The 13,813-nt window shown below is 39.6% G+C and overlaps 1 protein-coding gene across 2 annotated transcripts in view; it reads left to right on the top strand.

Annotated features, from left to right (window-relative positions):
• Nucleotides 1-13,813, top strand: part of GLP1R (glucagon like peptide 1 receptor) — an 81,555-nt gene that overhangs the window by 63,410 nt on the left and 4,332 nt on the right. For both annotated transcript variants that reach the window (XM_015857807.3, XM_085543169.1), the window contains exons 8-12: nt 796-856; nt 4,996-5,065; nt 5,745-5,833; nt 9,465-9,603; nt 10,466-10,507. In XM_015857807.3, coding sequence (XP_015713293.1) covers nt 796-856; nt 4,996-5,065; nt 5,745-5,833; nt 9,465-9,603; nt 10,466-10,507 — 401 coding nt within the window. The remainder of the gene's footprint in view (nt 1-795; nt 857-4,995; nt 5,066-5,744; nt 5,834-9,464; nt 9,604-10,465; nt 10,508-13,813) is intronic.

Genomic DNA, 13,813 nt, shown 5'->3' with positions numbered 1-13,813 from the left:
TTGATCTATTACTATTCTCGTTTTTAAGAATGTAAATGCACTTTAAAAATTTTTTGAGAGCCTTTGCCACTGTAAAGCAAATTATAACTGCCAGCTCATTTGGCTTTTGTGTCTTCCCCTTGTACCCCAGATAAACCATGAACACCTGTAACACATACACTGTCAGGTAAGCATAGGACCAAACTTCTTCTCAAGAAGAGATGCACCTGCTTTGTGGCTACTCCTCAAGTACCAGAACCCAAACTTGGGTCTTTTCTGAGGAGACCTGAGCTCACTTGCACAGAATGTGCCCCTTCTTTCACTATCATCATGGTACATAGAACTGAGTGTACTCCAGCCCCGATGCCAATAGACAGCCTGAGCTTCATGCTACCTTAATGCAACACAACAGACCTGCAAAAAGAAGTATGGATGCAGAAGGTTTGCGTCAAAGAGCTCTGCATTCTTCCTCTCTAAACTGAATACAGCAGAGATTCCAAAAATTTAGTTCCCTTGCCCTCTCTGTGAAAATTTCCTTGGAAAAGTTGGTATATGCCAAATATGGGGGTGATGGTCTGTTGTTCATTGTTTGTGCCTGCTGGGAACTAAATAGGGGCCTAGGCAAAAGCAGTTATACATGTTAATTACTTGCAGGTTAGATTCCTCTTCCTGCTATCGGCAGCCAGCTGCACCGGTCAGGAGACATAACCCTGCTGGCAGTAAATTATGTTGTATATCATTGTGTGGGGGGTTATGTCCTCTCTGCTTTTCCCTGTCCTTTAATGTCAGTGTCAACCTTGTCTCCTCTCTTCCCAGGTGTGCCAATGCTGTTTGTTATCCTCTGGGGAACTGTCAAGTACCTTTATGAAGATGAGGGGTTGGTTTAGTTCTGATTTTCTAGCTATCTCATTTGTGCTGTGTGTGCACTGGCAGGCCATTGTTTGCTTTCTGTTTGTAGTATAGCATAGTTTGCTTTGGCAATGTGCTGAAACCTCATAAAATTGCTTCTGTTTTGTCTGAAGGTCTTGCATGACATTTCAGGATGGACTGTATGTTTCTTTCTGATCCCAATTTTCTGCATGTCTGAATGAATCTATCCTTTTGCAGGTCAAGGAAAGGTATGTTTTGTTTTTCTGTAGTTACGGTATCAACAATAGAAGTAATCATACCCAACCGACATTGGGTATGATTACCCAATCTTGACATTGTGCCTTTGGCAGTAGCCTTTACAGTTATGCCTCAGATGAAGGCAAAAACGTCCCACAGAATTCTGCCTGCAATTTGTAGTGGTTAGCTTATGCCTTGCAGCAGAGACGTGATTGCCTGTTCTTGTTTAAGCTTCCATTATTTAGGTCTTCATAAAATGAAAATGCATTCTCTGTCTGATTGTGTTAGTCTTCCTGAAGTCAAGTGTGCCACTAATAAAACTGTTGAAAAACACAAAATACAATTTGTCTGCTTTTCCCATAGTGTACCAGATAGAATTGTTGTTTAGCAGTTTTGTTTGTTGTTGATGTGTTTTTGTGAAAATTCCATGTAGTAAGAACCACTCCCAGACTGTTTTCTGGTATTCATGAGTATTAAGATTAGGGTTTTTTTAGTGTCTTTCATAATACTGAAACAGCTCTATCAAGTTGCCTCTTCTGGCTTAAGCAATACTAGGATTATTCTGACTTTCCTTTCCAAGGTTGACTTGGTAATGTACCATAACAAGATCATGGCCATACTGATGTATTGCTAGTTTTAGTGAAATGATCAAAATAGGTGTAGAGAGCATGTAGCATCTGAACAGGCAAAACTGCATGGCCATATCTTGCCACTGATGCAGAAAATGTATTCAAAGTACTCACACTGAGCCTCCTACATAATGCAATGTTCAGATCTGATTTATACTTTCTATTATGGAAAACTGTCATTCGCTGCCTTCAGCAGACCTTAAAGGGGACAATTTTGCACCTTATTGAATTTTCTAAATCTTGTATAAATATTTGTAAAATACAACAGTAAATAACCACATGCAGCAGCCTCTCTGAAAGGCATGATTTCTGTGCCTTGGGCAGAAGTTTGTTGGAGCAGACAGGGATATCTTTCATGCTGTTTGCTGCAGCACTGTCACCACGGATGTGCAGCAGGCTGCAAATTTCATTTGTAATTCAACTACTTCCCTGGTTATGAGGAATAATTCGAAGTAGATATTGCCAGGGTAGGAAGTTCCAGGCAATCCTTCTGTTTGAATAAAGGATTGGAACCTTACAGGTACATGTGTGAACTCCTTTATGAATCAGTTGCTGTTTTAAAAAGTGAGCTATTTAAAAACACTTTGTATAGATTACAAATAGAAATAAAGACAAGGTGAGCTTCTTGATCATTACATTGTACCTAAAGAGCTGATAGAGCAGGGTGGTTGGAACCGGGTGGCCTATTAGGTCCCTTCCAACCCAAGCCATTCTGTGATGATTCCGTGGTTTTTGTTTCTACCTTCATTTAGCTATGGGATGAAAACAGGCATCCTTCAGTATTCTTCAATTAATTCAATTCAAATAATTTCAATATTTCATTAATCTGTATGTTTTTTAAGGTAAAAAATCAGTGTTTCCGTTCATAGAAAAAGACTTCTGGATTGTTAAGCAAAGGCAGAAACTTCCCAGTAGCATCTGTTTCACCAGATAATTCCCCATTTACAGTTCTGACGCTATTATCTGCCAAGCATCTTTTGAGTGGTCCTGAACAAACTGCAGGGGTAGATCCCAATCAGAATAGCTGCTAGTGTATTTGTCAGTGTGGAAGTCCCAGAAAGCACAAATGGAGAAAAAAGAATGTATCTATCAATTTCATTTTCTGGACACTTTAATAGCTGTGACACTTTAATTGGACTCTAATGGTGTTTTTATTGCACATATTTGTATAAATTTAAAAGTAGCTGAAACTGCTCTGTGCTACAGGAAGCAAATTAATACACACAGAAATGTAGCAGAGCTAATATTAAACCATTTCTTAGTCTCTGTCATTATCAGGAAATTTTGAAATTGCCTCTGCTTCCATTGTAGCTAGTCAGAAAATTAGAACTCCACTCCCAGCCATGCCTGTTATCCTACCTGCCTTGAGGGGTTCAAATAAAATTAGTTTTAAAAACACATGGAGCCAAATTCCAGTCACCCATAGCAATTAAGAAGTTCTGTTACTCAGATTCCAGCTCAGGTACACTGACAGCACACAGTACATAAACCTTCTTTCTCTAGTATCAAAAAATACAATTTAATGCAATTGGATAGTGGATCTGGTTGTAAGCATTAAACTCAAGTTGAAAGAAAAATGAAACTCCTAGCCTTTTGGGCCTCCATTACCACCAAGGGAATATGGAACTGCCACAGTGAAACTGCTTCACATTCCTCTGTAAGATTTGTGTGTGTAGGCACTGTGGCATGGACTCCTACTATGCACTACACAGTTTCTATTTTCTCTCAAGTTGACTGTCCTACGACAGGGTTAGGTGGCTTATTCTCTGCCAATAGCACCTTAGTTTTGTAGTTCTGTTGAGAAAACTTAGGGAAAACTGAGCATGTATAAGTTTTGGCAGATGAAATCTAGAGGAATTTATTCTGTGAAACAACCTGTACTTTCTATAGTGCTTTTTCATAGTTTGTTTCACAGCTTCTGTGGCTCAGAAACCTGCTGGCTTTACTGTTGAATAGTACTGAACAATGTGACAAGAGGCTAACAAAGTTGTTTCATGTAAATAGTAAGTAAGCTGTTGCAGCCATTGAAGTGGATGTGAGCACTTCTAGGCCACCTGAGCCATTGTGCACACACATGACCTACTGGGGCTGGCTGGAGACAGCAGACAAAAGAACTAGATGTACAAAGCCCCATTGTGACAATCACTTCAAACTGGTGATCCACAAGCTATGGCTTTCAGGCATTACATTTCTTGTGATCATTCTCTTCCATTGCTTGAGGGCACAAGAATTTTAAAAAAGAAAATGAGTCTTATAGGAAGAATAAAATATTACGTCACCTGCAGCATATTACTTTGTGGGCAGAGGGCTCAGTTGGCCAGTCATTGATTTTGCATGCATATAACTGATGATTTTCTTTGGGCCTGAAACCTGTACAGTGATGGAACTGGAGTTATCTGCCTTATTTGCTGTAAGGTGGAATGATCCAAAGATGGGAACAGATATTCAAAAGGTCATTTATAAGGAAAGACTCACCAATATGGATTCCTTCACTGGGAAATACTGAGGCAATCTCCACCAGGGAGCAATCTCCAAGAGATGCTGCCTTAGTGGTAGTCATCCCTTAAATGAGGTCTAGAGGAGGTGGAGTCAAGCTCCACCCCTTCCGGGAGCACAGCTCAATTACTCTCACCTGTGCTCCCATAGCTGACCCCACACTTGCCTCAGATGATTAATCAGAGGTTCAGGCTGTGATTACCGATTTCCCATACATTTGCTTTCTCCTGAACAAAATTAGTAGGTTGTTTTTGAAAATAATGGCAAAATGAAATGGATGAGTGATCCAAATATTGAGAGGATAAAAATGATGGAAGGTAATGTGATAAAGAACCGATAAACAATGAAATAATATTACTTGACAGTGGAGTCTGAATAATAATAAAAAATATCGTGAGAAGTGTAGGATAGGAACCACACAAGAAGCATCTGACTCAAATTGATACCTCTCCCCTTGCAGACAAGTGACCTTGGTTTTAATGGAGCAAGCCTCCAAAATTTATTGATGATAATTCGCATCAAGTGGTGGAGGAGAGCTAGCCATTAGTGGACAGGAAAGACAGACAAGTAGTATCCAGCTAGATTATGACAGCTGCAATTGTGCAAAGCATTCAGTGTTTCTAAGAACCCAGCAAATGCATCTGTTTCCATGTCAGCATGATGTACTTTCCTGGTATCTAGCCCTCAATATTGTTTTCCATCTGCACTGCTGTAAGAGAATGAGAAACGGAAGATTTTAGTAATGCACTGAAACTTTTTTCTTGTCTTTTTGCCATCTGCCTAGCTGCTGGAGCAGGAACTATAACATGAATTACTGGTTGATCATTAGACTGCCCATTCTAATCGCCATTGGGGTGAGTATGGAGTGCACTCAGTACTACATCATGTACTACAAAGAGTGGATGTACATATGGCTATTGTGCATGTCCAAAGGCTAATAGCCTTTGAGGGCACTGACATTTTCATTCAGAAATGAGATTTTATGAAATCAAATTGGTTTCTGTTACTTGAATTCCTGATGAGTGTAACGTTTATTTCATGCTGTCTTCTTGTTTATTGGCAGTGCATGATAACTAGACTGCATGCCACATCAGTAGTTAACTCCTCTGTATGAGGAAAGCGGCAGCAGGTAGCACAGGAAGTCAGAATTCCAAACAATGGGCTCCAGAAGATCATCAGATTATGTGGCACTGTGGAGAACTGCTGTATTCTGAAGCCACAATGGTGGTAATCTCAGACCTCCAGGCAGTGCAAATAGTGGGGGAGTCAGCCCCCACACTTTGACTTCTCTCAATCTGCAGAGACATAAGTAAGCTCCTCTTCTTAACTTACTGAACTGCCTTCATTTTCAAAGGTGACTTGTGCTTTACGGACGATGCATTGTAGAGCTTAGCAAGAAGTTTAATGCTGTGGTAAATTTTTCAGCTGCAGAGTAGCGGGATGCCCAGGGATCTTGAAATGCATACACAACCCAATCTAATGCTTATGCATACATATTTCTTGATAACTGTATAAATTCTTTCATCTCTCCAGGTAAACTTCTTGATCTTTATCAGAGTTATATGCATCATCATCTCCAAGCTACAAGCTAATTTGATGTGCAAAACTGACATAAAATGCAGGTATGTTGTTTGATGGTCTGACACTTGTTACCTCTCAAAATAGAAGTAGACAAAGAGATACGTGGAAAGAAGTGAATTGACAAAGATGGTTAAAGATCACTGACCCTGAGTAAATGCATAGATTGTGTTGCATATTGCTGTGAATGCTTGGGCAGTCAGTGACCAGTGAAACCTCCTGATGAAGCCAGGACAAGTGTTGTACCTGCATTAGAGACAAGCAGAAGACTTGATCTCTGAGCTCATCAGTTTACACTCTTCCACAACACTGGAAGTAGGCAGGTACTCAAGTAATTTGAAAGAAAATGAGTGAGAGAAATAAGATCTTTAACTTCAGTGAAGATGGTGAAGGATTATTTTGAGAACTGCTGCTTGTTCTTATTGCCAGTTGTTATTAGGACAAACTTTCAATCTTGAATTTACTAGACATATATATGATGTTTCAAGAGGGATATCCACTGAAATGTTCAATTTTTATTTTGCAGTCATTGCCCTGTCTGTTTCTGTGTTACTCCTGTTACTTTATCACCTTGATAAGATTCATAGTTGCATTATTTATGTCTACATCTTAAACTACATTTCTGTATTTCAGTCTGAAAAATAGTATAGGAAGAACAAGTCTGCTACAGGATAAATCAATGAGTGTGGATCTACATGCTTTGCTAGCTGTTCAGCTATGGTTATTTGACTTTGCTAGACTTCTATAGTAGACACTGCATCTTATCAGAGTACAGAGTTGTCTTGATGTTACCTACCTCCAGTGCTTTGTGAAATCTTAGAAATCCTTATGCACAATTGAAGTTCAAAGCAGAGAAATGTGCCGCACACTTTGCTTTCACTCATACTGTACATATATGACTTTTTCTTGCCAGAGTAAAATTTTCAGGGTGTAGTGGGAGGCAGGCAGTTTCACTGGCTTGGAGGCATTTGAAAGTCTGACTGTAAAATTATGGTGCCAAGGAGAAAGCCCTTGCCCTCACAGCTTCTGTAATTAGAAGGAAGGTTTGATAGAACTGAACCTGAAATACATGTTCATTCATTTATTCATGTTGTATGTTCAAAAATCTGCTAATAAACAGAGAGACTTTGTCAAGAAAGAATTTAATCAACATTAGAGCCTTCTTTGCTCATGAAGACTAAGGTCTTGGTAGTCCTTCTTTTGGTTGGTAGGTACAGTCAAGTTGAGGCAGTCTTCATTACCCTGAAGAGTTCAACTCATTGGTAGGTCTACGATGATAACAAGACCAGAGGACAGAGATAACTGTATGAGAATATTTTTACCCCTTCTTTTCTGCTCAGAGATACTGGAAAAGACTTGGGTGGATGGAAGACAGAACTGCTACTGTGAAATTATAAATTTCTCTTAAACAAGACCAGTGTAAGTGCCCTAGAAAGTCACTAAGTTAGATATAAAGGAGAAGCCTTTTGCTTTCAGGCAAATTCTTCCATCTGCTCTATTGTGTTCCCCATTCAGCTGATGAACGGATAGTGCTCACTGTTCAGCACATTAACAAATCCCTTTTTCTTTGTAAGGAGTGGAGTTGTGAGGAGGCTTCCTTTTGCTGAGGTAAGGGATTTTCTTCAGGGGGATCTTAACTACCCAGGAAGCATTTTTATAGGACTTTTCGTAACTTTCTGTTTAAGATAGAGCTCTCCAAGTGTCCCATCTGGACTAATTAGCATTCATTAAACAGACTAGGGGATTGCTGTACATGAACTCAAACTCCTTTTCTTTACCCAGGCAGTGCCTCAAGAGTTGATTCAGCCAACCTCCTGCTTCTACCTCTGTCTAAGGGAGATGGTGGTGAAGCAAGTGAAGCCTCATGAGACTTGCTGGTTAGCTGCTCTTTTAAGCAAGTTCCCTCCCCGCCTCCAGTGCAGTGGCATGCCTCCATCCACTGAAAATCTGCATTTCTGCTTGACTATAAACTGTTTAATTTGAATGGTTCCTTAGATACAGTATCTCTTGGTCTTTGCACCAAGGACATTGGCGGGCTAGTGGATGGGTTGACAGGAGCACAATGATAGGAGCACAGTGCTTTGTGTGGAACGCCATCCAGCAGTATGGGATGGGCACTGACTGGGTATGAAGTAACTTTATGGAAGACCCAAGAATGCTGGAGGACAACTGGCAGAACATAATTCAGCAGTGGCATTGTAGCATTGTGGCATTGTAGGCTGTCTGCATTACATTTGTAAGAGCATAGCCAGAAGATCAAGGGAAGTGACAGACCCATTCCATTCAGCTCTTATAAAACAACTTCTGATGTCCAGGCTGGGACTCCGGTCAAGAAAGTCATTGTGTTCTGAGCCCCTGTGATCCATGGACCTTGCCTCAGTTGTTTCATCAATGTAACTCAGGGGATAGAGTAAGTGATGTAGAAGGAGTTGCTGAGAACTAGGTTTATTCAGCCTGGAGAACAGAAGGCTATGCAAGGATTTTATTGCGGTCTTCAGCTACCTAATGGTGATTATAGAGAAAGTGTAACTGGACTTCTTACAGAGGTACATGGTGAAAGTATAATCGGCACAAGTTATTTCAAGAGGAGTTCCATCTGTATGTCAGAGGTGGAAAAAAGACATAAGAAAATGAGTTGTCTGATGTAGGAAAAGGGTCCTATAGGGGCTGCACAGTATCTGACATGGAGATATTTAAAACTTGATGGGACACAGCCCTGAGCAAACCCACTGTGAACTGGAATTGAGCAAGGGACATCTGGAGATTCCTTCCAACTTGAATGTGATTCAGAATATCAGCTGAAAGCTGTGGAGCGCACAAGATATTCTAAGTACTGTCAGCCCTGCCGGTTAAGTGATTCTATACCCACCAAAATGTCCCATGACAGACTGTCAGAAGACACTGGGAGCGTTGACTGGTTCTGTGGCCCAGGATAGTACTATAAGCTCCTCTGTGAGGTTCAGGCACCTTCCATTATCCTGTTGAGTGTCTGAGCATGTATATTTATCAAAAGAGAGATGATGACTATTCTTGTGAGCGGTTCCCTGTAGTTGTAAACCTGACCACTGCTTTCCCTCCCACAAGCAGAAAATATTTCATATTGGTGTCTTTTTGGATTTTTTTTTGCTAGCTGTGTCTTTGAACTTGCCATTTAAATCACAGAGTCATCAGTCACTTTAAGACAGTTTAACTGCTTTTATGAAGTGTTATACAGTTAGTCAGTTACAGTGTTTTGAAGATTTAAGACCCCATGGAGGTAGGAAGGAACAAGTACTCCTCCATGTGCCAAGATATTTTTAAAAGATTCTAGTCATTGGTAGACTGTTTCTTTCAGGTTGGCAACAAGGTAACAAGGTAAGTTTTGATTATATTTCCCATTTACAAATGGGGACAAGTGTACATAGGGAAACACTTTGGGGTACACTAAAGCATGTGGTCTTCTCCTGAATTTGGAAGGCCTTCTAGGCAAAATACAGACAAGAGCTGAATAAGATACCATTGCTGACAGCAGGGGTGATGTGTAATGGAGTAGCACTTAAAGCCTGTTGAAACCTACTGTGGTTACTTTTGAGGTTGCTTTTCCTTTATTTATTTATTTTCCTTTTTTGTTCATGGTGTGTCAGAAGCAGAACAATGAGCTATTCAGTGGCACTGTTTCTTTCTTTGTGATCTTAGGCTGGCCAAGTCTACCTTGACATTGATCCCACTACTGGGAACCCATGAGGTCATCTTTGCCTTTATTACCGATGAACACGCCAGAGGGATGCTGCGCTTTGTGAAGCTTTTTACTGAGCTCTCCTTTGCTTCTTTCCAGGTAGCATTCATACCATGCAGATGTGGATATTTTGTAACTGCTGCTTGGTGCCCTGCTCACACACTCTTTCCTATTCATCGTATTTCTCAATTTAGCACTGGATGTTGCAGGTTTATGACAGTGATATAAGTCACTTTTAATAGTTATTTTAGATGTTGATGTCACTCTATTTTCAATAAGCCTTACATTTCCCACAGTAAACTGGTATTACCATCCATGTACTAATCTCTGCTTCCTGTGGGATTCCTCAAGGCAATAATGAAATTGTCTGTGATTTCCTGTAATTGTATAACAGTGTTGCTGAAAGCAAATTTTGTGCCTTCTCTTGCATTTTTGATACTCTTGAAAGCCTGTGCTGTGAGAAGTAGTTGTCTACAGCTGAAACTGCATGTGAGGCAAATGTAGATTTACTGTGATTTTTATTTATCTGTTGCCTTAGGTGAAGCCATTTTTAAAATAATCTCCTTGTCTAAGGGAATCATTATTCTTCTAGTTTACCTGCTCGCCCACTCATTCCTTGTTTATCAAGCACAGAGCTGTATTTAAGCTCACTGTGAACTGTTTATACTAAGTGTTTATGGCCAGAAGCCAGGTAAGGAAAAAGTAGAGGGAAAGACGTGTTAAGAAAATATGACAGAGGTTGAAGAACACAGTAGCTTATTTTTCCTAAGGTCTTGTGCTTTGAGACACAGTTTGATCATACTTTTCTGCCATCAGGGCTGTCAGAGACCACCCTTTGTCTCCATCTTTCATTCTTGTTTTTCTCTCACCATGGAACATGCCAGTGTGGAGCTCAGTCCTCTGCAGCTTTGCTTGGCAAAGCAGAACTGCTCACTCCTGTTCTGTTTTTTGTTGATTTCAGGGGCTGATGGTTGCAGTTCTCTACTGTTTCATCAATAATGAGGTAAGAGAGACACCAGGAATTGTTCCAATTTGCATTATCAGCAGACACTGTAGAAAAAGGAAATTGAAAATGGTTTTGCATTGCTAAATGGTCTTGAACTACTGAACGTCCTATTGAGGACTTTTTTTCTTGTTTTTAAATCTACTCTTTCTATAGACCGTCCTCTTTAAAGCTACATAGGATGACTTTTCAGACAGTTCTTCTTGGAAGGAATCCAGGCAGTGCACTTCAATAGTATTATTTGTAGGCATTAAATCTTACAGGTTTTCTTGTTTACGGTTGACTTGTTTTCATTGATTGAACTTTCTTTTTACTGAGAATGAAAGTTGCTCCTCTTAATCTATCCCAAAGTGTTTCTAATGTGCTTGCTTTGATTAACATTGAAGTAGAGCCCTTTTTATTCTACAGCTCTGAGCAACTCACTGGTGAGATTGTAGAGTACTTGTGGCTAATGTCTGTATGGTTTAGTTTAGTCTGGTTTCACTGCATCCCTGCTACTGAAAATACCATCACTGAACTTCAAGCAGTAGTGAGTTCTCCCAAAAGTTCTGAAGTTTAGGCTAATCTGAATACATGTACCATCATCTAGGGCTTCTGCTGAACTCCAGACCTGTTAGGGAAGAGAATTGTTCTGTTTCTGTACTGCAGAAACCTTTCATGTTACCTTCTAAGTGATCGTTATTATTTATTCACTCAGCAGCCAGGTTTGCAAGGGAAGCAAAAACACTACTGATTTGGCAGCACATTATTAAGTCTAATGCAAGTCAGTATGTTTTGCATTAGCACTAGATCTAGTTCTAAATATGACACAGTAATCCAAGATGATCTGTTGAGAGATAGGCCTCATTAAGGAATTGAAACCAATGGAAAAAATGTTCTTATTATGTCATAATGGCTAGGCTGGAGTTAACAAAAAAGCAGCAGGCATGCTGAATTAAGCCCTGCAGGAGACTGTTCACTTTTGTAGCTGTGGGTAAGATTATGCTTAAGTGAATGTGTTAATTGCACCACTTAGGAAAGCTAGAGGTGGGTAGCAGCAGGCTTTGCTCCAGCATTAACTGGAAAATACTTGTTTAAAATCCTTTGTACAGCTTTAAAGGTGTAAATCCTGAAATGAAGCACCATCTGCTGCTGTATCATTTATTTTGATTCACTTTGGCCCCTGCTCGCACATCCCTTGTGCAGCTGCAGCCAGGCCTTTAGTGAATAATATCCAATAGTTTCCTCCATGTAATACAAGGTTACATTCATTACACTCATTACAAACCCTGAAAAAAAGAGTTGCTTCTTTTGTGAGAACCTTCTGTGACATCTCATGTTGTTACAGCTCTTTTGCTTTTGTAATGTAACTCCCAGTGTCTAATCCTAATGTATTCAGTTTCATAGAAAACTGACAATCTAGATTGAATTATTTAACTTGTTCCAATGCTTATTAAAAGAAAGGAGAAGAATTTTGTCAAGCTCGTGTATCAACATACTTAAAATAAATCCACATAAAGAGTTTGAGTACATCAAGTCTTTTCAATTTATCTCTTTAACTCTTAGTTTTTAAACTGTTTTTCCTCTGACAGTGTTCCTGAAGCCTATCCTTGTATGAAGTATGGCCTATATTTTTTGTCTGTGACTCAGTGACTTCTTTTTCCTTAACCATACTTCTCAGTGTTTTTTGCAAGTGTGGGTGCAAGATCAAGGTCAGAAATAAAGACAGAAGTTATATTATTTCCTTTCATAGAATCTACTTATAGAAGAACATTAAAACACGTTTGTATTTCAGTCACATTTCACCTGAAATAATTCCTCTAGTATTGCTCTGAAGCAATTGCAGGGTCTCATCAGATAAGCTGTTATCACCAATTTTCTTTGAAAAAGAAAACATGATTCATTTTTCTGCAGTGTTGTCTTCTGTAAGAAATATTCTAACCAGAGAGATGCTGCCTTTTCCCATCAGAATTAGCTTAAGCTAATTCAGGCTGCTTTCTGTATAGTTTTCCTCCTCTTTTTTTGCCTCCCTCCTATCTCTGTGGAAATACACTTTGGTCTCTTGCACCTCAAAAGAATCTGTCCTAACTCCAGGATTCCTTGCTTTTTTTGTCATCATCGTTGCTGTTTTCATTACTGCTCAGTCTTCTTTTTCTCTTTTCATTTCTGTATTCTCTGTACAGACTTTGTCTATGAAAATTTTCTTCTTCCCCTTTTTCATGGGAATTTTTTTCTTGGCTCCCTTCTCCCCATACAGCCTATTTGTGAGGAATCTCATTCACACATGGAAGATTCTAGGCTAATTATTTTGCTGAAAGATCTGTAAATCGACTACTGTGCTCAAGATCTGCAAAATAAATCTTGAACTGTACTTTCAGTCATGTCTTCATAGCCATCTAGGCAAAAAAAGAAATGAATTCAGCACTGACCGCAGAGTTGCTCTTTACCCTTTTCCTTAACCTTTGGAGTGAAAACTAATGTTCTGTCATCCAGATCTATTCCTAAAACATCATCTCTGTTATGGTCTTTTGTTCAGTTCTTCCCAGTCACTTCATCTCAATCTTGCAGGCTATTTGTGTCAAAGCTCTAGAATACTGCCTGTCATGTCCAGCCAGACTGAAGATGTTTCATCCCTCTGCCTGATTCTAAATATCTGCTTCTATTGCTCATTGACTTATCCTGTCAGTAAGTACATGCATGTTCTCTTTCAGGATCTTTCTGTCAGTATCTAAACTGCTTATTCCCAATGCTACCTATCAAAACAGTGTTTCTCCATTCCCACAAAAGTTACCAATTACAGGAATGATAGTATGATCCATCCTTATTCTGCAGGCAGTGTGGTGCTTATATTTCACTGTTTAATTTTCTGTCTTTATCAAGTTATTCTTCCTTGTTCTTATATGGCAAAGTCTCTCTGACATGCTGTCTTCTCTCGTGTCTTTACATGGCTTTTGACACAGCAGCCACCCAAAATCATAGTAAAATACAGTATTTTATCTTAGCACCTTTCCTTGTTCCCCATTTGATTGTGATACCATAGGGACAGTCAGTAATGCAGAAATGCAGTTGGGCTCTCATATGCTTGTGTCAGGATGGAACTCAGTACAAGGGCTGTAAGCTCTGAGTTGACAAGAGTTGCTAGAGGTAACTAGTAAAGGAAGACAATTGGCTGTGAATACTTTGCTCCTTTTTTAGGGTTTCTTCCCAGGTTTAGTATTTGAAAATAAACAAGTAGAGAAGAAAGACAAAAAGTAGCTGGATCTTCTTCAGTGAATGAAGGCTTCAGCAGCTTGGACAGGATAACAGGCCTGGGCTGGAACTACCATT

The sequence above is a fragment of the Coturnix japonica genome, chromosome 3 (assembly GCF_054131305.1).
Source record: "Coturnix japonica strain WE chromosome 3, WE-NBRP24, whole genome shotgun sequence".
In the NCBI taxonomy this organism is placed as follows: Eukaryota; Metazoa; Chordata; class Aves; order Galliformes; family Phasianidae; genus Coturnix; species Coturnix japonica.
This window is presented reverse-complemented; position numbering and strand designations above follow the sequence as displayed.